At 37.8% G+C, this 26,829-nt stretch overlaps 2 protein-coding genes across 2 annotated transcripts in view; both read left to right on the top strand.

The window, feature by feature from the left end:
- Nucleotides 1-1,291: 1,291 nt before the first annotated feature.
- Nucleotides 1,292-5,084, top strand: FBXO43 (F-box protein 43). The gene is made up of 4 exons (XM_041470879.1): nt 1,292-2,775; nt 3,638-3,740; nt 4,561-4,746; nt 4,836-5,084. Exons 1-4 carry the CDS (start codon nt 1,292-1,294, stop codon nt 5,082-5,084), a joined length of 2,022 nt encoding a protein of 673 aa, XP_041326813.1.
- A 13,928-nt stretch (nt 5,085-19,012) lies between these two features.
- RGS22 (regulator of G protein signaling 22) overlaps nt 19,013-26,829 on the top strand; it is a 58,282-nt gene continuing 50,465 nt past the window's right edge. The window contains 3 exon segments of the mRNA XM_041470562.1: nt 19,013-19,037; nt 19,681-19,709; nt 22,299-22,361. Coding sequence (XP_041326496.1) covers nt 19,013-19,037; nt 19,681-19,709; nt 22,299-22,361 — 117 coding nt within the window.

Genomic DNA, 26,829 nt, shown 5'->3' with positions numbered 1-26,829 from the left:
TTAAAAAGTGCTTTCCATATGGGTCAAAAAATGCTAACTAATGACCCAAGATCATTAAAGAATCATTCTGCCTCCCCTCTCTTGAACAGTTTGGATTCCCACTGCTTGTATTTTCTGGCTTAGGGCTAGACTAAGAAAGAACTGTTGGGATATTAGCAATGGCTTAGTATTTGATGTTGAAGCCACCTTTAAAGATTCCTGCTTCTGTTTTGAAAGTTCAGTTGCTAATTCTAGGCTTTATGTTCCAGTATATCAGTTCTAGAGGTAACATACCACAGTAAAAGGTGCTGATTCAAACTCCTGAGTCTTGCAACACTGATGTGAGGTACTTTGGTGTCTGTGAGAACAGCCCTCTCTCTGCATTAGTCATAACATCTTTTGTACAGTTACTGTGCATAGAAAGCAGTGACCTAATGCCTCTATGGTTAGAGTGGAGAAACTCTGCAGTGTATGAGTGGCAAAAGTGGCCTGTTTCCACACATCTTTTATTTGTGTGCATTAGCCACTTCTAACCTTTCTAGGAAAATATATAGTAGCTCTTAATTTCTATGTACCTGGTGAGTGTGTGTATAGTCAGTCATTTTCTTTAAAATGTAAGCCTTCAGAACACTCAGTTTACCCACAGAGATGACCAAAAGCAGAGAGCTTCCTTACAAAATAACACTTAAATGTTAAGGCAGATAAAAAAAGCACTTCTCACTTTGTAACTAGAGATCAAATTCATTCCCTCTGGGGACTCTAGGGTTCTAAATAATAGGGAAACTTCTGGATTTGTAACTTCATGATTAATCCTCTTATTTTACTTAAGGAGAAAATGGCTTTTGTCTAAACTCACCTATTACCAGAGCTTCTGCTCATTCTTGAGTACTGAACTATTAGTTGCTGGGTGAACCAGTAACAGTGCTAATGAAAATCTTGGCTCTACTGGAATGCTGGGGAGTTTCGTTGCCAATTTCAGCACCAATGAGCCTCTAATTGCTGTGTAGCTTATTTGAAGTGCTTTTCCACAGATGAGGACTGTGAGGTCAATTAGCTAACTGGATATGTATTTGATTTGCCTCACAGTACAGTATGCATTTTAATCACTCATTCCAACCATCTGGTTTTGTGTTTATGTATAAGCACTGTTTCTACTGAGACTAATGACAACACTTTTGTTATGACTGTTATCTTGATAGACTTGCACAAGGCTTTCTCTCTAATCTGAGGGGGTTTTGGTGACTACTTTTATTGTTTGTTTCAGAAACAACAGTGGTAACTTTATTTACAAAGTCAAAGTGTCAAGCAGAAGATGTCAGACAGTCATCTAGTGAGGTTCAATATTCTTAAAAGAAATAGATTAACACCTCCCAGGAGCAGCTTTAAATACTCAAATTTTAAAGACATATGTTGCACTTCAGCATTTCTGGACAGCAGATGCAACAAGTCCATAAAAGATCCTGATGCAGAACACGAAGAAGCACCGAGCGTAACGAGTGTGTCATTGCTACAGGAGCATTCTGAGCACGTCCATCCAAGTGCCTTCTTTCCCAGGTCACCATCGATTGAAAAAGAATTCAATTCTATCTCCTTATCAGAAGAAAGAGAAACAAATAGAAGTGCAGATTTTTTTGAAACTCCTAAGTCAGGCAGAAAAGGCTCCTCACTACGCAGGAGACTGCTTTTACCCAATACTGTTGAAGCTGGCACAACTGTAGGATGCTGTGAAAGACAACTTAGTTCTTCAGGAAGCATCAGGAAAAAAATATTCTCTCGTGTTTTGAGCTCTGAAGAAAAGTTTCCACAAACTGCTGCATATTCTCCAAATGACAAAGGTTACAAACCTCTGACAACTAGCATTTCAGAACCTGAGAATTCTAATCCTGATTCTCCAAAAAGGAGGCTTTCCTTTTCACAACAAAGGACTTCTACACTAGAGGAGTCCCAGTGTAAGGACCCCTTGTTGTTAGAATCAGAAGGTTTATCTCCAATTCAGTGGAAGGATGTCACTGCTAGTAACACTAATGAATTTAATGAAAATGTTCTTATGAGTGTTAGAGATGGGGTGCTTAGGAGTCCTTCTTACAGTAGGAGGAGCCTACCTGAAGCCAGTGAGGGCAAATACCTGACTTCTATCACCAGTCCTGTAGAGAACTCGAACTTTGGACTATGTGATATAAACTCTCCCCCTGTTAAGGTAGCAAATTACCCAGATATTTCAACGCCTGAAGATAGTGGATATAATTCACTTCCTTTGGACAAATCAGGAGACTCATTGTCTGATTATGAGGGATCTTTCCAAGAGCTCTTCCAAAAGCACAAAGAAGATTCCAGAACTTTCGACAGTAAAAGAAAGACAAGAAAACTTGAGCGAGTCAGAAGGTTATCCACTCTTCGGGAACTAGGCTCCCAGTCAGAGACAGAAGATAATCATGGCAGTCCTACTTCAATGCATATATTAACAAAAGAAAGAGACTTTATCAGTGAAGATCATGACTTAGTTCTAAAAGAACAGCCTAGTGGAAACCTGGTTGTAAGTCATGGAGATCTCTCAAGAACTCCAGCTCTGAAAATAGTTCATGAAATTTGCTTGCAAAGACAAAGATTGCACCAAAAGCAAATCTCAGAGAACATTGATGGAACAGAAATATTTGCATTAGATCATGTTCTTCCTGGACTTATTGGCAAGAAAATGGGCCTTGAAAAATTAGACATTTTAACAGAATTGAAAGACAGAAATTTAAAACATGTTCTTGCTATAGTTTTAGATGCTTTGACAGTAGAGAGTTTATGCAGGTAAGTACTATTGCTTCACACACACAAAAAAAAGGGAAAAAGATGTGCTTTTGCAAATTAATTAGAAAAACTTCTGGAATACTGGGTGTTGTCAACAACATTTGTTTGTTTCTGAAAAAAATGAGAAGTTTTCTCACCATTAATTAAGTAGGTCTTTCTGTGTAGATCTAGAAATAAATAGGGGCATTAAAAAGCTAAAAAACCCATGGAAAATTAATAAACTCAAAACTAAATCATAATACTTGAAAATCTTAAAATATATTAAAAGTTACTTTAAGCCTAGAAAGTAATTTATCCTCATTACAAGTTTCCAATAGTGCAGAGCACTCAAAATGCATTTTATAAAATTTTTGTTGTATATTTTATTTCCTCAGTTATTTCTAAGCACAAAGATGCTCAAAGAATTTTGATTCATGAGTAATCTTACAGATTGATTTCTAACCAACAGGAACTGTTACATTTCACATAATGCTCTTGATTTCTTTGTTGTAACAAAGGGAATAGGTGAATAGATGAAAGTCTAAGGGCATAGATGTTTTCAGAACTCTAAACACAAATGCGACTAGAAACAATCTTGGTAAGTGGCTTATATGGAGGAAGAAATTAATTTATTTTCTAAGTCAAAGATCTGCTGTGCTATTAATGATGCTGTTGTTCTTTAGACTCTTCCGTTATACAGTGATATGTAAAGTATGAGACCTGTGTTTCATAACAAAATAAAGAACTGGTCTATAGCAGCAGTCTGTAAAATGACAAAGAGTTTATGAAATCTTGCAAAGATCTTTACCAGGTAGTCTTGCTATCATGACTTCTGCACTGCTTGAAAAAATTGAAAGTGGATATATTTTTTTATTTGTTCCAGCATTTGGAAAGTAAGCAAAAGCTGGCGTGAAATCATTGTACAAGACAGAAGTGCAGATAAGAGGAGAAAGCTGTACACAAAACAGCTGAAAGAAGCAGCTCGGGTAAGATAGTTCTCAAAGGTGTGTTTTTTAAAGTGTGAAAGAAGATAGAAGGAAAGATGAAACATCTTGTAAAGTTACAGAAAAGTAACTGACAGAGACAGTTCCAAAATGAGCAGGTGATAGATTCTAACAGGAGAATGTAATGGCTCTTACTGCTTTTCAGCTGTCTGCAGTTTGAGTACTGGTCTTTCAACCACCTAAGACTCTTATTTACCCCTCCTGCCCTTTCTTGAGAATCCTGTAGGATCTCTTCCTTGACTAATTCTAGCTTTAGATTTTAAACTTTACCACTGTTCTCATTTTAAGCTCATACTATTGTGCTATGCTGTTTCTCACTGTCCATTTCACTCTAGTCTGCAGAGCTGTAGGACCTGCTCTACACTACTTCCTGATTATTTTCAGGACTCCTTGTGTCACAGCGTCATGGTGTATTTGTGAACATCAGAAGGATATGTAGAAGGCTTTTTAAGGGGCATCGAGAGAAATAATCGTATTAATAGCAACATATTTTTTTCAGATCTTCCACATGATACATGCACACTTGCCTTTGAGATGCCCTAATTCACAAACATGAGCACCAGTAGAGTGCACTAAAAGACAGTTGGCTTTTTACCCTGCTTATGGGACTTAGTTTTTGTTGATCTTTCTTGATCCCTTGCTAAATATAAAAATTTAATGGTAAATAGTTGTGATATATATATAATTTTATGTGTTGTTGCAGAGGGAAGAAATCCAAACAAGTAAAATCTAGCTGCAAATCCTAAATGAAATAAAATCCTAATTTTCTTTTTTTTTTTGTTAAATAATTATAAACTAACAGGAATATTTATTGAAGGCTGAAGATGCTGCTACAAGACTTAATATTCTCAATAGATCTGCTCTGAGGCCTGTTCAAGCTCAAGCCAGAACTCCTATTTTACAGACACCACCTTCACACACTGAACTCACACCTAGGAGATGCAGTTCTGTTCCCCACTCAGCTAGTAGACAGGAAGAATACATAAAAGTAGGTATCTAAGAAATGCTTCATTTTCAGTTTTTAGAATGTTTTCATTTACAAGAATAAATAGCTCTTTTTTTCTCCTCTTGCTACAGGTTGCTAAAACTCTGTTCACTGATGAAGCTCTAAAACCTTGTCCAAGATGTCAATATCCTGCTAAATATCAATTGGTAAAGAAACGGGGACTATGTAGCAGAGAAGCGTGTGCATTTGAGTTCTGTATCTTATGTCTGCATGCATTCCATGGGTCAAAAGAATGTAATAGTTTATCTGCAAAACGGAAGAATAAAAAAGATGCTCCACCAGGAAGTGCCCAAAGCAAAAGAAATTTAAAAAGGCTCTAAATTTGTAAAGCATGTAACTCCTTACGTTTAATTCTTTTCCCCTTTCCCCTAAATTCCTAATCTTGTTCCTATTCTTCCTAAAGGTATGCATTTTGAAAGTATCATCCCATTTGTTCTTGTTGACTTACCAAGCTAACCTCTCATGTATATATCTTAATATGGTATAATTTTGTTTTTTAAAAAATGAACATTTAAAAATATTTTATGTTTTGTTTTACCTGTTGTGTAGTAGGTAGAAACTAACATCTTAATTTTTAAATAAAGTGTCTTAAATGTAGTCTTTAATATTTAGCTTACATGACCTCATTGATGTTTAAAAATGTTATTCTTGTCTTAAAGACAAATTAAAGAAAATTATTTCTAAAAAAGTCTTTGAACTCAGATTTATTTATTCACTTTAAATTATAGTAAATATTTAAAAATGTCTCAAAGTGGGACACTATGTACATTTGCCAAAATGCTTCTATTAATATGGATGGTAAAATGCCAAAACTTACATATTAGTTGTCTGATTTTTTTTATTGCAATAATTAATCTGTTGTCCTCTGTAAAAGAATTCAGTAGAATAGTAATTTATAAACTAAACTGATGCTGTGTGGATATTTTGTTGTACTGAATTTTACACGTTTTTTTGTCTTGAAAACTTTGGGTGATACTGTATATATTCACATATCTGAAAATGCTGTGGCATCACCTTTGCTGTTGTGAGCTTATCTTTATGCTTAATCTGACTTGACTTCAGCTCCCAGATACTAGGTCACCTTCACACTTCTACTTGAGCAAAAGGATCATCTACAGCAGAAAATCACTCTTATCTCTATATATTTATTTATTTCCTAATAAAGGAAATTGAGGTATCTTGCTCTTGAACTAAATATGCTGATCCCTTCTAGAAAACTAACTCAATCTGTCTCTTGGACCTCCAACAATTTTTGTGTGGTTTTGGTTTGTATCCTAGCAATTACAAACAGCTTGAAATACAGGTGACAGAAATGGACACAGTACTTCTATGAAGATATAACATCAATTAACTTCTACAATAATATCATCCCACTTGGCCTTTCAAAAAGATTGTCACAAGCATCTTGCAGAACTCTTGTTGTCAGCTGGTGTTTATTTCTCACTCTGTCTCTGATGTTGTCTTTTGTGTTATATTTTTAAAGACTATGTGTATTTGTAGGTAAGCTTTAACAGTGATCTGTTTTAAAAAGTCAGAGTAAAAAAACACAAACCAAAGAAGAATTTGCAACTAAACCATAAGCTTCATGTTTGCCATTTTTAATATTTATTCATACATCTCTTTATTTTTAGTGTCTAAAATGACAAACCTGTAAGATTTTTTTCTTATTTTTATTTTCTTTATTTTTACACAATCTGTAGATGTTTGAGCCAAATGGACCAGGATAACAATGTCAGGATGCTCTAGAAACATCTCCTCTTATTTCTCACCTCTAAGTGTGGTCTCTAATTTGGTTAGTACTTTTACCATTCTTGGTTTTTGGCATAGTAGTTTCACATTGCATTTGGAAGGAGGAGAGACAACATGGTAAGGAATAAAAAATAAAATGGTAAGGAAATTTTAACACTAACTCTATTAACCAAATATTATTGTTAAAGAAAAAGTCAACCCAATATATCTGCCAGAAAATCATGTTTATTTCATTAATATAAGTATCAACATTTTAATTCCATACTTATATTTGTGTTTGCTGAGACTTTACCTTGTTCAAATGTAGACTGGTAGCAACTTGAAGACTACTCAGTCTGTTCTAAGGGAACAATTGAAGCAAAGGATTTGGGGTCAAGGTAGGGAATATAGAGGTATGTGCACATAGGTTTGGTTTAGGAAAAAGGGCATTCATTACAGAGGAGGAGACTGCAAGTGGGACAACAGTTAAATTACTTTATTATTTGTATTTCTCTAATTGTTTAGAGCTTTAGGTGTTCCAAGGTCTCCTTAAAAGTTACTTCGGTTTGAAGAACCATTGAATTTATTCTTTATTCCTTAGGCGTATAGTAAGTAACTATACTTTTTTTTTAGAAATGCTTAATACTTTCTATTAAAAGTTAAACTGAACAGCTTTCTAGATGGGAAGTTATATTACACAAGAATCTGAATAGATGTCATTTATCTTTACAAAAATTTGGATTAGTTTTGTTTCTTGCTGTTGAATTAGCAAACAAAGTAGGGGATGGTAGTAAATGCAATGCAGAATAAGTACTGCATGTCATAACACTTCAGACTGCTATTGTCATCACTGCATGTTACCTTTGCTAAATACCAGTATCTCTAAAATGTCTCAATTTAAAAAAAAAAGCTTTAAATGGGTTCTTGAAAGTTATGATAGGCAGTGAGAGTATCTAGCTCACCTTCTTCTATGGAGTGTAACAGCACAATCCAGAAATGCATGGGGTTCAATAGTTCGGAAACTATTACTGAAATAAGTACCTTTGAGTGGAAAACCATACAGGATCTCAGTTCTCAGTTTAATAATCAGTTATAAAGTATCTTTTCCATTTGAGAAAATTTGATAAAGAGTTGAGTGAGCTGTTCCAAAGAGGATAGAGGATAGAGTAAATTGGTTCTGGTACAGGCATTGTTTGTTTTTAAAGGTGATATCTTTCATGTCTGCAATAGCCATTCAACAAGGAGAAGCTTGAAAGGAAAAAAAAAAAAAAACCTTAAGTCCTATTTCACAATTTTAAACATTTTTATCTTCTTTTGGCACATTTAGAGGTTTCTGGGGCTTTTTTCCTTCTAAATCCGTCTCACATAATGTCTTTTTGAATCACATCTTGCTCAGCTGGGTCTATCACAATTGTAATCTGGTGATTACTTCTGTAATCTATGCTTTGTTGTCTGAGTGAAATGTGTTCTCTGTGCTTGTCACTGCTACATCAGAGGTGGGGAAGTGAGAAGGCAGATTTTCATCTCTGGATAAATGTAGTCTCTATGACAGTGATGATTTTTTAAACTTTCTTTTACAATAAAATTAGCTTTATTCCTTGACACAAAGGAGAAATAAAGTCATGATATGTTATTCTTTACCTACATGTTAATAGAACACAAGGTAATATGGTAGCTACCTACTAGTCTCTAATAATTTGGGTGAAAGGAATCAAAACAGTTTAATTATAGGATTGCTTTATTGACAGAAATTAAGTATTGGGGGCAGGAGAGTGGCAGTAAAGAGTCCTTGTTAGTGTGGTTTTTTCCTCTATACTGTATCTCTCAATTAGTCTCCATCATATATCACAAAACTGTATGAGTCTGGATTTTGATGAAACAGCAAAGGAGAACCTAAGTTCTCCATAAAAAAAAAAAAGTCCAACACAAAACCAAACAACCCACCCCAGCACACAAACACCACTCCTAAACCCCCAAAATGACCTCCCACCCCACCTCTCTTCCAACAAAACAAAAAACTCAAACAGAAAACAGCTTACAAGTATCAGGGAATCTAGGGATTTGTGTTTCTTTCTCTACTGGCTGAATTAATTCTTGGTGACCTAAGTGCTAGCACAAATAAGAAGGATGCAAAAGTATTCCTGAAGTAGAAATGACAATGATCAAGAGTTTTCTTGATGCCTTATGAAGGCTGACCGAGAACAGAGACTAGAACAGAGCTAAAGAATAAAGTAGATATTTATTAGGAGGCCTCAATAGATACACCTTGGGCAGCACAAGAGCCCAGCCAGGGCTGCACTCAAGATAAACCCAAAATGGTCACAAAATGGATGACTGGTCTATTTGCATATTTGAGTTAATTGTCCGATTATGGCTTTAGACAATGAAGTCCCATCCTTCTTGTTTTTCTCTCTTCAGTCCACTGTTGCTTGTGCTCTTGGGCCTGAGATCTGGATCAGCTGTCCTTGGGTCCCCAGCTAGAGAAGGAATTGTTTTGTCTGCCTACTCTGTGAAGAGAGCTTACTATCCCCTAATATGAAGCTCAGACCCACACACTAAAGCAGCAGAGAATCTGGAAAATATAAAAGCTAAAATCCGAGGCATCATTCTAAAATGTCCTGCCCATGGTTATTCTCCAGCTCAAGATTTCTTCTTATAACTGACAACAGATTGTTGGAAAAGGAGGAGTGAATTGTCTTTCCCTCTGGAGCATGGGGATAATGTTCAAGATAATATTTGGGTTAGTATTGGGCTGCTGTAAATTTTATTTTTGCAATCCTCATTTCCCTTCAGACAGACATGATCTATATAGTGGGAGGAGTGGCATTGCCTACAAATGCCCAGGGAATTAATTTAGTTTTCTGACCATGATGATTTGAGCCAGAGCTGTGGGTTTAAATTCCAAAATAGAATTATTGGAAGTAACCTTTTGCTGCTGACAGATGTTGCTGCAAGAATTTTACTTCATAAATCTTTTTTTTTTTTTTGGAGCAGCAGCCATAAACCTCAAGTGGTTTGTGAAAAGGAAATTGAAATTACTTAAGTCTCTGATCATTCTTTCCTTGGTGACAAGTATGGAAGAGCTTAGGCAAAAAATGGTTATAAATCTTTGGAATTGTTTATAGGCTAGGGAATGTTAGTATGTTTTATCACTAACTAGCCAAAAATGATAAAAAAAACCTGGTCATTAAATTAAGTAGCTCAACACCACATGGCAGATAATTTTCCTATTCCATGTATTGGTTACTCTTTGAAGCACCTTAGGCAATTGAGGCCATGCTGATTAATTTTAATACAAGAAGTAATTTATTTTAATTCTGGTTTCATAGGCACATGAAGAAATACAGCAGTGTCAGATGAGAAAGGGACTCCTGGAATCTAGTGCCAAGTTCTCATGTCAGCTCATCAAGTTCTGTCTTAGAGCTGGCTAGAATACTGTCCCATTACCTTGTTGGTGACCTACTCCAGATTGCTCTACTAGTCACTGTTGCCTTTTTTTTAGCACTGCATTAAAACAGCTATTCTGTATATCTGATCCTTCCCTTAGACTTTTCTATCCCAATGTTATGATTGTTTTTTCACTGACAAAAATCCTCAGATTTTGGTCTCATCTCTTAAGACACAACAGATGTTGTGTCTAACAACTCGCTGTGTCCACTGTAATAGATTCTTTGATTAAATTCAAACAGTATTCCAAGTGCAATCTCCTCAAGAACTAGAATAATATTATGGCTTTCTTTTCTCTACAAGAAATACTTTGACCAACACATACCAAGATAAGCATTTCTTGTAAAGGTCTTCTGCACAGTCACAGTTCAGTCACTTGGTGTTGTGTTCCCACATTCTTCTCACAAATTCTGAAAAGATCCAAAACTTTTTCCATTAATTTCTACTGAACCTTAAGCGTATAATCTCATACTTTGTTCTTCTAAGCTTCAGGCTTTTGTCTTTCTCTGCTTGAGTCTTGTGATGATTTAGTATTTGATATGATTATATTATATTTTTACAGGTGCAATTTTTGTCTGTACTGAATCTTATGGGATTTTTTGATGCAAAATATCTAGCAGGTTCTGTTACCACTTTTCAGATGCCGCAGCAGTCCCTGACTGCTTTTTGGGAATGATGTGTTTATTTTTAGTTAAACAAAAACAAAGCTTGTTTTTTACTTTCTTACTTTCTGAGCTCTGATTAGTTGAGATACTCATTTAAATAAGACTTAATGTATTTTTTCTCTTTGACAAGCTTCTGGAGAGTGTTAGAACTTACCCAAACTTGTCAGAAGGCTAAATACTAGTAAGACCTTATTGAGCTGGGTACTAATGGATGAGTAGTAATGAAACCAGCTCTTCAGCTGAAAATATTGATGGCATGACATCTTTAATGAATTTACAAGCACTGTCAAACACTCAAAGTTTCATGTAAAAGTAGATTTCTGACTTGAAGACTGGAGTTCAAGTGTTAAAAGCCACTCTAATTTTCCCCCTCTGTGCTTTAACACTTGTTCTGAAAGCAATTCTGCAACAGTGCTTGTGTCTTAATTCTGTAGGCCCATTTAATCTCTCTGTAGCCAAATACATGCCTGTATTTCAGCTGCTGCTTTTCACTCTGGACTCATAGTGAAAAATCTATTTCCATAACACTTAAACTTAGATACTGTGTCATGACTAGAACCAGCTGAAGTGGTAGAAGGATAGTAACTGGGAAAAGAGGGACAGCTAGTTGGGAAGCAGTAGTACCCTAGATAAATACAGTAATTCTTGGTAAAAGTTGTTGGAGCTGCAAGATTATTGCTGAGATAGTCAGCAGTTGTGCAGCAGTCTTCCACTTCAGCAAAAATGTTAATTATCATCCTAAAGTGCTGCTGGCGCCTAAATGGAGGACTCTTCTCTCGTGTTCACTGGGCAGACGCTAAAGTTCCTGCAGTCCTGAACTGGGTGTAATATATTATTAGGGGCCTGAAGAACACATCTCCTACAAGTGCTTTGTTCTGCCAGGACTCAGTACCACAATACCCAGCCTATATTTAGACCATTGGGCTACAAAATGAAATTTTCCTCTGGTTTGAATACATCACATTTTCCTGGTGCACACTTTGGTAGATTAGATGCTCTTGAGATGGTGGCCATCGCAACATTTTTTGGCTTTTAAAAATGAGTTCTGCTTGTGTTGCAAACATTCTCTCCTCTTTTGAAAAGATTTGTACAAAAGCAGCACTCTCATGAATGTTGCAATTTCAGTCTTCATTTTCCTTTATCCTTTTGCTCTTGTGTACTCTGTGATGTACAAAACCTATTACTGGGATGCAGTTACCTTTCAGCATTTCTGCTGGAAGTGTTTCTGTTAAGAAAATGTTCAAGACTCTGTATCCCAAATAGGCATAATGTGAGAAAGTACAATGAGTCCCATTTTCTGCTCCGAACAGAAATGCTCACTGGGACACTGCTTAAGTTCCTGTTCTGGACTTTTTCCTTGGTTTAAATCATTTTCATAAAGTAGTCCAGGGAGAATGTCATACAACACAGAATGGATACCAATAAAACAAACTAATTCTTGAAATGCTTTGCTCAATTAACTTACTTAAATGTGAAACTATCCTAATGTTGAACTGCTTTCCTCCCTGAAAATAGCCCTTAATTTCAAATGCTGGTAATAAAATATCACAAGGGGGCACCAAAGGTTTTTCTTACAGAACAGAACTCTGGTTTTCCTTCCCTCTTTAACCCATACACATTAACTCAATGTTACAAATGCAAAATATTTTGAATGGCTTAAAGCAGTGGTGGCCATAATTCCTGCCCCCCAGAGCTGCGTACCAAAACCTACAAGAGGAGTGGGCATCCTGGGAAGCAATTCCGATGGTATTACTTCTCCAGTGCCTCCTTTACAAGGTGAAGCTGTGCTGGGCCCACAGCCAGGTACTACAGCAACCAAGCAAGATGGTGGAATTACAGACTGGCCTGAGCAGTGCCTCCTGGCTCAGTTCCTCTCGCAGCCAGCCACAGACTCGGATTATCCAGCAGTCTCCATGCCAGTCTACAGTACAAAACACAACTCTTTCACGCAAGTGTTGCAGCTGAACCATTTAGAATTCATAGTTTCAGGAGGTGCAAGCTCTGGACTTTATTCCCCAAGTACAAAAAATATATTTGATAATAAAATTCAATATGGTTCTATGAAGTATGAATACTGTACAAGTGCCTCCTCTATAATGATTTTAAATGACCACAGGAAAAACATTGTATGCATTTTATTCATACTTGATGTTCTTAAGACATTAGTAAACAAGAAAGGGAAAACACTAACTTTTTTAAACTCAAACTGGAAAAGTCTAAGTATTCCCATGTAACATATTTGAAACAATGTCAGAATGACAGTATTTGAATTTAATTTTATTTTTAGTCTGTTTAATGAAGACTGGATGAGAATTTGGTAACTTAAAGCATTCTTTGTTTTTCAGCTAGGTACTCCTGGAGTCTAGAACAATAGGTAGTTAAGAAAGTAAAAAACCTACAAAAAAAGATGGCTGTAATTTTTGGATAATGATTTTAAATGACCACAGGAAAAACATTGTATGCATTTTATTAATACTTGATGTTCTTAAGACATTAGTAAACAAGAAAGGGAAAACACTAACTTTTTTAAACTCAAACTGGAAAAGTCTAAGTATTCCCATGTAACATATTTGAAACAATGTCAGAATGACAGCATTTGAATTTAATTTTATTTTTAGTCTGTTTAATGAAGACTGGATGAGAATTTGGTAACTTAAAGCATTCTTTGTTTTTCAGCTAGGTACTCCTGGAGTCTAGAACAATAGGTAGTTAAGAAAGTAAAAAACCTACAAAAAAAGATGGCTGTAATTTTTGGATGCTTTTCTGAAGCATTATTGAAATCTTAAGGAGCACTTATACTTATGGATTCTCATACAATTCTCAGCACCTGTTGAGTAGACACTGCTGTGTTCTTGAAGTGGAGGAACTTGAAATATTTTTCTTTTTTTCCTCCTGATTCTTCTTTTCTGCTTGATCAGTCTCCCAGTCTATTTCATTATAAATCTCTACAGCAGCCACAGAAATGTGTCAAAAATGTAACAGCATCTCACTGGTGGTCAGTGAGATGTTTTGTCTCAAACAGCACTGCTGCTATCCAGATTTGATGCATCAGTAATATTTCACTTGGTTAACTCAGCTGGGGAATCCTGGGTTTGGGGACTGCTGTTCACACCTGCTTGATAGCAAGAAAGGGAAGACACGCATGTGTTTAGTGTTTCTTGTTGGTATTTGACATTATCGCCAGGACAAGTGACATTATTGGCATATGCTATTGTCTCTGCTGGAACTTCTTCATTATGCCTCCTGCATTGGACCTTTGGTGGACTGGAACACCTGTTAAGCCATGATCAAGAAACTGACCTGTCATAAACCAAGCTGTGAGTAACCCCAGAAAAAAAAGTCATGACATCTACTTGCTCAACTAGAAGTAGGAAGTGGTTGTACATTTGAAAAGCTTAAGTTAGCACAGCCAAAATGTATTACAAACCATGACTCCAGTTTATCTACACGGAAAATAGGTAATAGACAATAACAATGCAATCTTTTGTACACAGTGCCAAAACTTTGGATACATCCTGTGACAGTGAAATCTCTGTGAGAAATAACTGTCACAGTTTCTTCTCATCTGTATTATGTTTCAGCTGAAAGATATGCTACATTAACTGTAGTAGGGCTGCTAGCAAAAGATTCTCTCTGCCTTGCTGTAGACTTATGCACCATGTCAATGTTTCTACCTTGTACATGGTTTGATAGTTGTGGCTCTAGTAATTATTTCCTGATTTTCATTGTCTTTGTAGAATTACTTTATTTCTAAAAATAATTTCTATTTTTATTTCTAATAATTTTATTTCATAATCTTGCTAAATAGCTTTTTCAATTAAGTGTTAATACTCCTTTCCAAAATTAGGGAAAGTAGTGTGAAATTCTCCTAAAGCTCTAGGAGTTACACCTTAAGACACTAATAGAAATTTATAAAGAACTCAGATGACTGCAGGTGCGTATGCAGGAGGCATACACACTACTTGGCATGTAGGAGGTAGTAAGAGTACAAATGTGTATCACAAATTGCTAAGCAATCCTTCCAAATTCCGGTTCATCTTCCAGGCATGTCCCTGTATCCCCCTAATGTTCTTCAAGACCCATGTTAAGCAAATGGAAATCAAACCTTACGTAAAGCCCTTAAATTTGGTAAGACACCTCTACATTGTCCTGACAGAACAGGATTGTTATAGGAATCCTTGGGCTCTTGGCAACATGGACAAGTCAAGAAGTATTCTCCAGTGACTATCCAAATAAAGACTTCTGTAGAGGCAAAGCTCTTTGGACTTTCCTCCGAAAGTCTCCTCCAGCTAAAGGCTTCTAATGTTGATAGCCCCAAGCTAAGTCCCATTTCTTCCTTTACTGTTTCTGGAATAATAGAATTGTTTAGCTTGAAAAAGCCCACTAAGGTCATTGAGTCCAGCCATTAACCTGGCACTGCAAAGTCCACCACTAAACCATGTCCCTAAGTGACACATCCAGAAGTCCCTTAAATACCTTCAGGGATAGTGACTCAACTACTTCCCTGTGTAGCCTGTTCCCGTGCTTGACAATCCTTTTGGTGATTTTTTTCCTAATAGCTAATCTAAAACTCCTCTGGCACAACTTAAGGTCATTTCCTCTTGTCCTATTGCCTGATATCTGAGAGAAGAGATCGACCCCCAACTCAATACATACAGCCTCCTTTCAGGTAGTTTTAGAGAGTGATAAAATTTCCCCTGAGCGTCCTTTGCTCCAGGCTAAACAACTCCAGCACCATCAGCTGCTCCTCACAGGACCTGTGCTCTAAACCATTTCCCAGCTCCACTGCCCTCCTCTGGACATGCTCCAGGACTTCAGTGTCCTTGCAGTCAGGGGCTCAGAACTGGACACAGCACCTGAGGTGCGGCCTCACCAGTGCCCAGTACAGGGGAACAATCACTGCCCTGGTCCTGCTGGCCACACTATTGCTGATATAGGCCAGCATGCTATTGACCTCTCCTATTTTATTTTTAAGCACTTGCTGTTTTTCTTTAACCTAGACTATCATCAGGAATATTATTTCTCTCCTTTTCAAATTATTTTCACTGCTCATATTTCCAATAACAGTTTCATCAGGTGTTTGCACTAATTTTTTCTGACAGCCACAGAATTACATTAAACTGTGCCTGTAACCTGGGACTATCAGATTCACCACAGAGGCTGTACCATCACTACAGGCAGCCTCTGTGTTTTTGCCAACAGAATAATTTAAGGCATTTAAGGGCCAGGTATCTGACACTGGACTTGTGCTTCTCTCTTGTGATCTGACTCTCACTTTGGCACTTCTGCAGTCAATATTTAAATAGGTTTCCTAGCACCTGTTTTCAGTGTATGTGATTGCAGCTACCAGATGCAATACTAAAATCTTTGTGGTAATCATCTGAAAAAGAAATTGTAGTTATATGCAACTGAAGTCAGATTTCTGTAAAAACATTTGAATATTAAAGGTATCATAGCAAGAAATGCCCACTTATATCTGAGATGGGGTGTTTCTATGGAGAATCAATAGCTGTCCCTAAGTTTCTCTCTAGAGCTGTATCTGCATTTTTGTTATGAGTATTTGTTACCTTTTGAATGCATAATTAATTATGTGAAAATTCATTACTTCACTATGACCACTGCCAGGAATCAAGCACAAGTTAGCACCTACAAACACAAGAGTGCATTTGGATTCAGTAAAGCAATCTATTTTATGTTTTGTCTGTACCTGAGTCCCAAAGAAGCTTGTTCATCCAGCAAGCTGGCATAGCTTATATGTGTGGCTCCTTATGGGCAAAGTTGTCTCAGAAGTTTTGATCTGCTTTGCCTGGGTAATACTTTGAAATCCTTACCCTGACAGACAAACGGTTGAAAGCATAAATTCCACAGATTTGTGGAGGACAGATTAAAGTCTTGACTGAAAGTTCAGCTCTCCAAATGGTTCTTCATAAATTAAGCAAAGGAAGGAAATGCCAGCAGGTATGAGGTGGTTTGTATGGTATGTTTTCCTTCCATTTGTCTTCCAGTGCAGCCTCTTCCAGTGATGGCCTTCTGACAGATTACTATTTTCTAAATTTTCTAACAATTTTAAGCCTACTTTTAGTGGTTTTTCTTTCTTTTGTCTAATATTTTATGGGTATTTCCTTTTTTAGAATTTATTCCCCATCCTGTCTAGCATTCATCTTTACTATAGGGTAAGATGCTTTTTGGGATAGATCACAGCTTTGACTACATTTATGAAACATCCTGTAGGCCTGCAGGTCTGCTAAGCTAAATAGTAATAAAAATTAAAATAAAATAAGAGCATGGAAAGAAAAATGTGAAAAAGGAAAATGAGCTTGATCTTCATATCTCATTTTACTAGCTGGTGAACTTTTAACTGGCAATGTAAAATCAGGACTGAAATGCACACACACAAGGTATTTGACCTAAATGTGTGTTGTTGTAAGATAATGAAAAAGTGATGATGACTGCTAATAGATTCTCCATGAGAGAGTACAATGTATATTTTTCTGATGAGCTTAATCCTAAATGTAATCTTTGAAGCATGTTGAAACAGAACAAAGACCTAAGAGTTTTATGTCAAAATATACCTGATGGCAGAAGGATAGGAAAAGGATCTTTTTAAATTTTATTTTTCTTAATTGACTCAATTTCAGACTTCAGCTGTTTCTGAGCTGCCTTGCAGCTTCCACTTCTAATTAAAAAAAAAAAAAAAAGGCTCATTAATCACGTTTCTGTTGTTTTTTTCTTCAAAAATTGCAAGGAATCAGGGAAGTTTAGGAGAAAGTTCTACACTGCAGACTATGTTTGTACCTCCATCAGAAAGAGGGGCAGGGGGAAAATTAGTGGAATGAACATTCGCTTAAACATTTAATCATATTAAGTAATTTGCTTATGAGACAATCCAAGCCCATAATACAATGGAGTGCAATTCTTCTACCTGTTGGAAAGGTTTAACTTTGCATTTTATGAGCTGTTATGCATATTTCTCTTACATATACATTAAGTATACCTATTTTAAAAATTTCATAGTGACAATAGACTATGTCCTGATACACAGCACTAGGAAATTCAATGTTAACTTAATATTTGTCACGTCTTGTTGAATAGAGTCTGCATACAGAGAATGTAACAGTTAATACTTCATCAGAATACTGATATATTAATTGTCCATAGGTCACTTGTCTGAATCTTCATATTTTATTCTTTACTTCAGATATATACATATATGAAGCATTTGCCTGAAATGCGTATCTTGAAGAACACATTATTCAGCTTATCTTTTAGGCTTTTGGAAATACTACTGTCTCCTTAAGGGAGACTCCCCCTGACCCAAACCACCCTTAAAAGCTAATCACGCAGCTAACAATATTTCATTAAGACAATCAGAAGTATTATTCTGGCATTTAACTACTAGACCAGTGATTGTGTTTGGGCAGGCACACCCCAGAGTGGGAATGCACATCTGGAGTAGAGGGTGCAAAATATCCTGTGTTTCTAGGAGATGAAGGCATTTTCCCTGCCTCTATGATAACAGATTTGCTGCTTGTTTATTATTAACACTCATCAGCTTCTGGACTTTAAGCTGCAGTCCCTGGGCACGTGCATTTGCTCTGTTTTAACTTACCGTGGATTCCACCAAAGTCATGTATGAGTTAAAATAAAACATTTTTTCACAGTTGAGTGTTACAACTGGATTTACTACTCTGCTCTGTGAAAGGGGGCACAAATGATAGTTTTCTAGGAATGGCAAGGTTTTTGTGCCTATTGGGCAATTCCCGAGAGTGGCTGATGGATTAGGCTTCTCAAAGGAGCCCTTCATGTACCTTGCATCCATGACATCTTGTACAACTGATCCCAGTGGGATTTTTGCCAAGCTCCTAAAAGCAGTGCTGGTCTGGAAACAAGCAGCGGCAGAGAACTTTTGAGTGAACTTTTATGCCAAAAAACCCTGAAGGATTTATGCAGTTCTAGGATAAGGTATTTGCTAGGTAGGATGGTTTTCAGATCCCAGTTGTGAAACACCTAAATCCCTCTGAAATCCTCATATAGGACCCTGAATTCCTTCTTTGCACATAGGTTTTGCTGGCCCCACCAGAAACGTGACTTTTTCTTCCATGCTGGAGCCAAGGCAGAAACTAAAATTCTGGGAGTGTTTAGTTTCATTGCTGGCTACAAGCATCCTCAAATTTCTGCTTCTCATGCATCTCCTTTGGGACTGTCCTTCCTGAGGGAGCGCGGTGCCAGGCCAGGCTGCCCGGGCCGTGTTTGCAGCGCCATGGCAACGGCGCGGCGGCCACAGGCCCCGGCCGGGCCCGGCGGCCCCGGCGCTGCTCCCGCCGCTCCCCGGGACCTCACCTGGGCAGGAGCCGCTCCCCGGGACCTCAGCTGTGCAGGCGCGGCCGGCGGCGGGTGCCGGAGGCAGGATGCTCTCCAAGAGGCTCACCACCGGTACGTCGCACTGTCCCCGCAGGCCGGGCCGGCTCCGTGTCGCACGGGGCTCGGGCCCCACGGTGGCGGCCGCAGGTACAGAGACGGTGGCACAGAAGAGGGGCATTTTGAACTGACGGGGGTAAACTTGCCCGGCAGAGCTCATCACTCCCAAGAGAGAGCTTTACTCCCCTCAAATGGCATCACTAAATATCACTGGCGTCACAGGATATTCTCCTAGAGTGAATGAGAGTTGATTATTCGGGAACACAATTGTATCTTTTAAATTATATCACATAATTTGTAAGATTTGCTATTCAAAGCTTTGAGTGTCATACAAATCTGTATTTTCATAAAACCACCAAGCTTCTAGTTATCAATTTTGCAGAGGAAAGCTGACATGAAGTTAACTGATATGTATAAGAAATAATATATTTAAATAATACTTGATTTGTATTTAAATAATTCTTGTGATAGTTAATCTTTTCATGCACGGGTCAACATTACAGCATATTCTTAGTTCATTTTATTTCTTCAGACAAGTTATTTTATTTCAAAATACCCAGGAGGGTTGTCATGCCTCACTACTTTTTGTTATATTGTAGTTGAAGCAAATTAGCTGTACTGCTTGGATAACATATGATATTTAATATCTTCTTTTCAGAACCTCCATGTATAACAGAAGAAATGTTAGTAAGTATGCTTATAAGCCTTGGTCATTATTTTTGTCATGCAGCTATGGAGCAAAAAAGCAAAAAACCATTTTGGAAACCATTGTCTGTTTTCTCATTTCTTTTTTTTGTAAGTATAGATTACTGAGCAATTTCTTAAAATTTTGTCAGACAAAATACTTAGTTTGAAAATAATTAGAAAAAAAACTAACAGGAGGCTATGGAGAATAAAGATGGAAATGAAAGTGGATTAGGATGAAGGAAGGAAACAAACAACTGAAAGATTCAACATGACAGGTTTAACAATCTCCTTACTTTGTCTTTTTTGCCCTTTGCTCATAGCTCATAGTAGGATTTCCCTGATGTTTTTCTTCTTATTGGAAAGGTATATATGTTTGTCTGTTACCTCACAAGAAATGACATGTTTACTATTACAGCTCAGGTGATGTTTGCCTATTCCCTGTTTTGGATGCCTTTGTAAATAAGTGCCTTTTGGGCACTTCTTGTGTATTTTAAAGTATAAATGTGTTGAGATTGCTTTTGGGAATCTCTAGATACTGCTTTATTTAGAGTGTTTATTACCATAAACAGAACCAACAAAAGCACAAGTTTTGGACCAATTTTTAGCACACCTTAACCTCCAGTTGCAATGCTAAGGCAGATTTTCTAGTCATAATTTAGACTGTGCTGCAGGAGGTATGGCATGGAAAGAAATTAAACCAAATGCCTTCTGGCACAAAAATCTAAGCTATAGTATTGTATGTGCAACTCCCTAACCTATAATGTGCACATAAGAAAGTGGAACTGACTTCAAATAAAAATAAGGCTGTCTACAAAAAACTCTCTAAAAACCAGAGTAAAGTATATGATGTGTAGATGCAGTAAGTAATAAAGCACATATTAATAATATAATAAGCATTTTATCTATTAATCAGCCACTGTGTTTACATTTCTTGCTGTTTTATAGGACTACAGAGAATTATATCCTAGGTAAATTAAAAGCATGTTACCTGCATGTTCCTAAAGAGCTTTTACTTCCACCAATAACAAATTAATTGTTTTTAATAAGTCATTTGAAACAATAAAATATTTTCATCATGTATTATAATATCTAGTCCTATCTCAAGATTCATCCTTGTCAGTGTCAAATCAAACATATAGCTTGTTTCTAATTAATTTCCTTTCCTAATTGTGTTAACACTTGCAGAATTGATATTTCTAGATTTGGTTGCCTATTGACATTAGTAAGAGGATTCTCTGTTGATTTCAAAATGGGTTAGACACTTTGGTAAATTCCCCTATTTAAGCAGTGCCCAAACATCTCTAGGTCCATGACACTGCAGTTGCATTTGCCACAGGCCTGAGATCTGAATAAGGCATGAAAGCCTTGCTTTCAGCACTGGCAGCATTTTCTAGGAATGAGCTTGGGCTACCTTGCCTGTGCTGTATTAGTCACCACAGCAACCACAAGTGCTAAGGAATAAATGCTGGCAGACTAGGGCCAGACAAACACCATCAGGTCTAGTCCTGACTTGTCATGTTATCTCAGATTTCTTCCTTATCTGAGCACAAGCTATCTGCATTTATGTGAGGCCACTGTGGTTTGGATCAAGATACTGCCTGCCTGTACACTGTGCATAATCTCTGTTTAATGCTATTCCTTACTAGCACAGTTCAATGCTGTCAACTTCAGAAAGAGAAAAAAGATTTGTATTGCAACACCTTTGCCACTATTGGCAAATACATGAAATTTAAGTTCATTCTTTTTGTCTTGCAAGGCTGAAATGATAGAATATTAATGAAAATTAAACTACTAAAAATTATTTAAGTGTCTTCATTATACTGAAGACACATATCTGAACACCAGTGGAATAATGTTCCAGTTTTACCCTCTGTTGAATTGAAATGGGGATGGTGGAGATACTGAGTCAGTAAAAGTAAGACTTGGAGCCATACTTTTGGATTTGTCAACAGCAAAAATATTCAACTTCTAGTCTACAGTTTTTGTGTCACGTTAGCAGGATTTAAAATGCAGGCACCAGAAAGGATACAAAAACACCTGCAGATGCAGTCTTCACTTCTGATGAGGACAGCAGGAAGCCTCCCAGTTCTGTCAGATTCAAAGTATGGCATACACTGCTTGCTTGCTGAGCCAAATTATAGGTTAGTGTACTCCCTTTTAGTCCTCAAATATCCCCAAGCAGCAGTGTGAGAGCAGAAGCTGGCCCTGGTAAAATATTATACTCTCCTTCTTCCCAAGTGCAAGAGAGAAAGGTACAGTGTGGGGAGTTTCAAGACTTTTAGCTTATGCACATTTTTTCAAACGTTTCAGCATCTAGAAGCTGTTTGGTTTATGAAAGCTTTATCTGTAAATTCATTGGTAAAGGATTTACCTTCATGTGTGCATTTTAAATTGCTAAGGATCTTGGCAGTGTGCAATGGCTAGAATATAACAGTGATGCAATGACCATATTTTCAAAAATGGGAAATAATATTTTGTAAAATCTTCCATGTCATATCTCATGGAAAAAATATTGTTTGAGGCAATAGTGCATTTAAATATTAATGCAGATTATTACAAGTTGTGCTTTGTGGTTTTATCTCTCTATAGGAAGAATGCTTAGCCACAGATGATATGCTTGTGGATTTCTTTAATGAATTTTTGAGTCTTCTGGTAAGTACCTTACAGAAATCCCTTGCAAAATACAAGAAGAGCCTTACTAAGATTAACTTAATCCATCTTGGAAAATTTTATGTTTTGCCATATATCTGTATTTTAATGGTAGCAACTCTTAGTGCTCGGTGTTATTATCAGTAAGAATAGCCCAGTTATCTGGACTTCTGGGGACAGATGTTCTCTTGCTAATTTACAGAATCACAGAGGGTCATGTTGGAAGGGGCCACTGTGGATCACCTGTGCTCCAGGTGGTCCAACCTCCCTGCTCAAGCAGGGTCCTCCTAGAGCACATGGCACAGCATTGTGTCCATATGGATCTTGAATATCTCCAGTGAGGGGGACCCCACCACCCCTCTGGGCAGCCTGTTCCAGTGCTCAGTCACCCACACAGTAAAGAAGTTCTTCCTTGTGTTCTGGTGGAATTTCCTGTGCTTCAATTTCTGCTTGTTGCCTCTTGTCCTATTGCTCGGCACCACTGAGCAGAGCCTGGCATCATCCTCCCTTCATCATCTTCCCTTCAGATTCTGATAGACATTGATAAGTGCCCTTGTTATTTGTCTCTTCTTGAGGCTGAACATGCCCAGCTCCCTCAGCCTTTCCTCATAAGAGAGTTGCTCCTGTCCCTTAATCACTTTCGTAGCCCTCCACTGGACTACCAAAGGAGCTCCATGTCTCCCATGTACTGGAGAGCCCTTGACCTGCTGGCAGTCCTCTTCCTAACGTACACCAGGCCTTCTTGGCCACAGGCTCATGGACAGCTTGTTGTCCACCAAGATTCCTAGGTTATTTATGTATTTAAACTTACATAATTAATAATTTATGTATTTAAATCACAGTGCACTAAAATAATATGAATAGGAGATGAAAAAGGCACATAAATACTTTTTTTAAAAGGTGTCCACTTCTATTACAGTGTTACAACATGATGACATAACAAATGTTTGTCCTTTTACAGTTTTCTGGCAATGTACTCAGTGATTAATTAACATTTTAGCTCAAGAAACAACTCTTTCTCTTTATGGCTTGGAAGGTTTCAAAGTTGGCACTTCCCTCCTCTTCCTCTCCCGTCTGCAGCCAGAAGGATGCAGCCTTACACTGTATTCTGTGCTGGTCCAGTTACAGTTAGACCATCATACCCAGTACCTTGTATTTAACCAGTTCTCCTCTATTTTGCTCCTTTTCCCTATCAACCAGCCTGGCTCCCCACACTCTATAGAGAGTCACATGTACAGTCCTGCTCCCTCAATGTGGCAGCCTCATCCAACTACTTCTTAGTAGTCTTGGCCCTGACACCTTACACTCAAATCCCTTGCCAGGTGGCACAGGCCTTTCTACAGGGTCACTTGTGGCTCCCACCTGATGTGCCACAGAGTTGTCCCACAGCCTGTTCCCTTCCTAGGGCACTGCAGTCCAACAGGCTACACTACAAGAACATATATCCATTCCATAGCTTGCTTGGTAGGAGCCACTGCCAGCATTAGGAGGGAGCAGAACATTTCTTCATGCTCCTTGGACCTTAAAGGAGCTACAAAGTGGCTTGGTGAGGTCACTAAGTTGTGATTCATAACTAAATGATTTGGCTTACTTCATTGAACCAGACATAGCTGTCTCTCTAAGCCACATCATAGATTTGTGTAAATGTACACAGCATGGAAATTGCACTACTAAGGATGGTAGAACGGGCTCCTCATTCCAATTTTTAATCCTAAAATAGAATCTGGAGGTGTAAACTCTATGTCAGAGTGTGAGTTTTGTGCACAGCATCAATACTGACTTCTTTCAGGGGCTCAGTCTTTACATGCTTTCACCACACTGCAAGATTCTGAAGAGTATACAAAGCTAGAGAGACACAGATGGAACAAATTGTGTGGTAAATGGCTGGTTTTTTTTACTTTCCCCAACACCTCAACTCCCCCAACTCCTGCCCCACAGCTGCCTTAGGATATCTGCCTAAATCCAAGGCTAAGTATTTAGGTTTTAAACCCAGACCTTCTTCCATGTGCCAGGTTGTTCTTAGCGCAGGAATACCATCCTCCATGCCTTTGCTGCTTATTTGGAAACAGAGCTTCAAGTTTTCCCCAAATTGCAGAGGATGGAGTGGGTAAGAAGTTCAGCCTTTTTAGTCTCTTGATCTCCTTGGACATACACAAATTTCAGGACATCTGTTAGAGGCCAAAATTCTCCATGGGCTCAGAGGGCTCCTCAGCCCACAGTCCTGGCGCAGCTCAGCAGCTCTGAACTGCAGCAATTGTCCAGGCACTCCTGACGGCTCTGGAAGCCCACAGAAAAGAGTTCACAGTCACTCCTGAGTAAACACTGTTGTATGCTGGTAATCTTGGTAGGTTTCTAAGATGACGCATGGTCTCTCTTCCACATATTTACATATCTTCATGAAAACAGATGCTCTATTAGCTATTTTTAACTGTAATGTTCTCATAATTGGTTTTATTTTCTCTTTGATCTTTTGCTAAGGATTTATCCTCTTCAGGATTAAGTTCTATTAATGCCTTGAGTTCTGTGGTTTGAATACCTTACATTCCCGATTACCTTCTCCTTCTCAGAAGGGTTCTACTGAAACAGTGCATTGAAATTTCCATTGCTTTATTCTTGTTGTGCTTATACACTGTTGCCTGGGAACAGCATTACCCAGGTGTGCTAGTAGTTAGGCAACAAGTTAAACTGAAAATATTGTGAGACTTGATACAAGAAATGAGGGGGAGCATGTGCTCATTTTAAGGGACTGCTTCTGCATTGATTTATAATGCACCATTAGCATATGGAAAATTGTATCACTGGGGACTTGCTGTAACAGCAGCAGGTTTTTCATGTGGTGGTTTCTTTTCTTTTTTTTTTTTTTTTGCTTTGATTTACAGTGTATTCCTTAAGTGATTCTCTTGCTATAATGACATTCAATGTAATCTGACATAAATCTAGGTACTCCAAAGAGCTATATACTGTAATAAAATGTAATTTACAGAAAGTATTTCTGAAATACATAATACAAAAAACCTCAGGAGGGCAGTTGTTGCCAGTAGTACAGTGATTTCACAGTAGCAGAAACCAATTACATGACACACAAACGAGTTACACCTTCCTTAGTAACTAATGTAAAATGAAAGATTTAAGAGGAACATTGGCCAGGACACATTTCCATTTCTAGGAGTTCAGGCTAGAATTTGAATCTCTGATTCATGTACTAAAAACATCCAAGGATATGTTTAGTTAGGAATGAAAATTCAGGAGTCAGAAATTGCCATCCAGCTCAGTGTTGAAGGCAAACGCAGTAATGTCAACTTGTTTCTCTTGCACTCTACAAGCTTCTTGCTACTCATTCCATCCCAAGTCCATGCTGGGTCTTACCTGTCATTTTCCAGTTACCAGTGATCCTGAGGAAAGCACACTTCTCCTCTTTGCAACCTCAAGGAGTTGCACTGGAGGCAAAAGTGGTACCTTCTGCTTCAATTGATGCACATCCACGAGATGACAATTTGGTGGCGAGTCCCTGGTTGTTGGTTTCCCTTGCAGCAGAAATCTTCTAAGTGACCATAATTTTATCAACTTTAGATTTGAAGAATATTCCTTTTGAACATTGTTCTCACTGTAAAAGCTCTCCTCCAGTTAGTCTGGGATCCAGCATTTGATGCAGGTGATGATTCTGAAAACAAAACCCAAGTAACAAAGCTTAGGCCAGTCAGCCTTTCTGAAGACCAAATGGTGCTGAGAACCTAGTGCTGTCACAAATAAAATCATGCTTGATCTGAGTCACAGATTACAGAAAGGGGAGAAAACAAAAAAACAATCCACTCTGCTGTGCTCTGCAGGCCCTTCACTGCTTTGAAGATGACTTTGAATAATTCCATGCAACAAATCATTGATTCAAACATCCGTGCATGCTCATTAGTTTCCTCTTGTCTTTTCCAGGTGTGAGGAGGGAGGCTGCAGTTGCCAATATAACCTCCCTTAAAAAGGCTTTGACAGAAATAAGGCCCTGCTTGCATGTTATGTTGAGACTTTCCCTGCACTAAAACTTGCATCATGTCTTTGACATTGAAGGAAGCAAACAAAGCATTCCTGACTACATTCCTTTTTCTAAGTGTGTTTACTCTGAATGTTCTTCTTTCTTAATTAGATCATGCTATGTGATTATGGCTTTTGTCTTACTCATCAACAGAAGGGAAATCCTGGACTCATTAAAGTCAGTGGGAGATTTTTCATTGGCCATGTGTAGTGTGAATTTTTCCAGATACTTCATAGAGCTGCTCAAATTCTTTTCTGGTGTGGACTCTCACTGACATTTATTTATGATATATATATACCCTTCTTAAGGAAGTTTTGGCAATGCTCCTGGATGAGATCTCTATTCACTCCCACCCTTAACCTAAGAAGCAGCCAAGCTGTGGTCATTCTGTTTCTCTTGGGATCAAGCTACGTTATTTGGGTCTGGGATGTGAGCATATTTACACAT

This window comes from Pyrgilauda ruficollis, unplaced genomic scaffold, assembly GCF_017590135.1.
Source record: "Pyrgilauda ruficollis isolate IOZ18807 unplaced genomic scaffold, ASM1759013v1 scaffold25, whole genome shotgun sequence".
NCBI classification, from domain to species: Eukaryota; Metazoa; Chordata; class Aves; order Passeriformes; family Passeridae; genus Pyrgilauda; species Pyrgilauda ruficollis.
This window is presented reverse-complemented; position numbering and strand designations above follow the sequence as displayed.

What these genes read in the sequence shown, in the direction of transcription:
- FBXO43 (XM_041470879.1), top strand. Translation starts at nt 1,292, where the DNA reads ATGTCAGACAGTCATCTAGTGAGGTTCAATATTCTTAAAAGAAATAGA. An exon ending in ACAGTAGAGAGTTTATGCAG is followed by an intron (nt 2,776 to 3,637) that starts GTAAGTACTATT and finishes TATTTGTTCCAG; the next exon opens with CATTTGGAAAGTAAGCAAAA. An exon ending in GACAGGAAGAATACATAAAA is followed by an intron (nt 4,747 to 4,835) that starts GTAGGTATCTAA and finishes CTCTTGCTACAG; the next exon opens with GTTGCTAAAACTCTGTTCAC.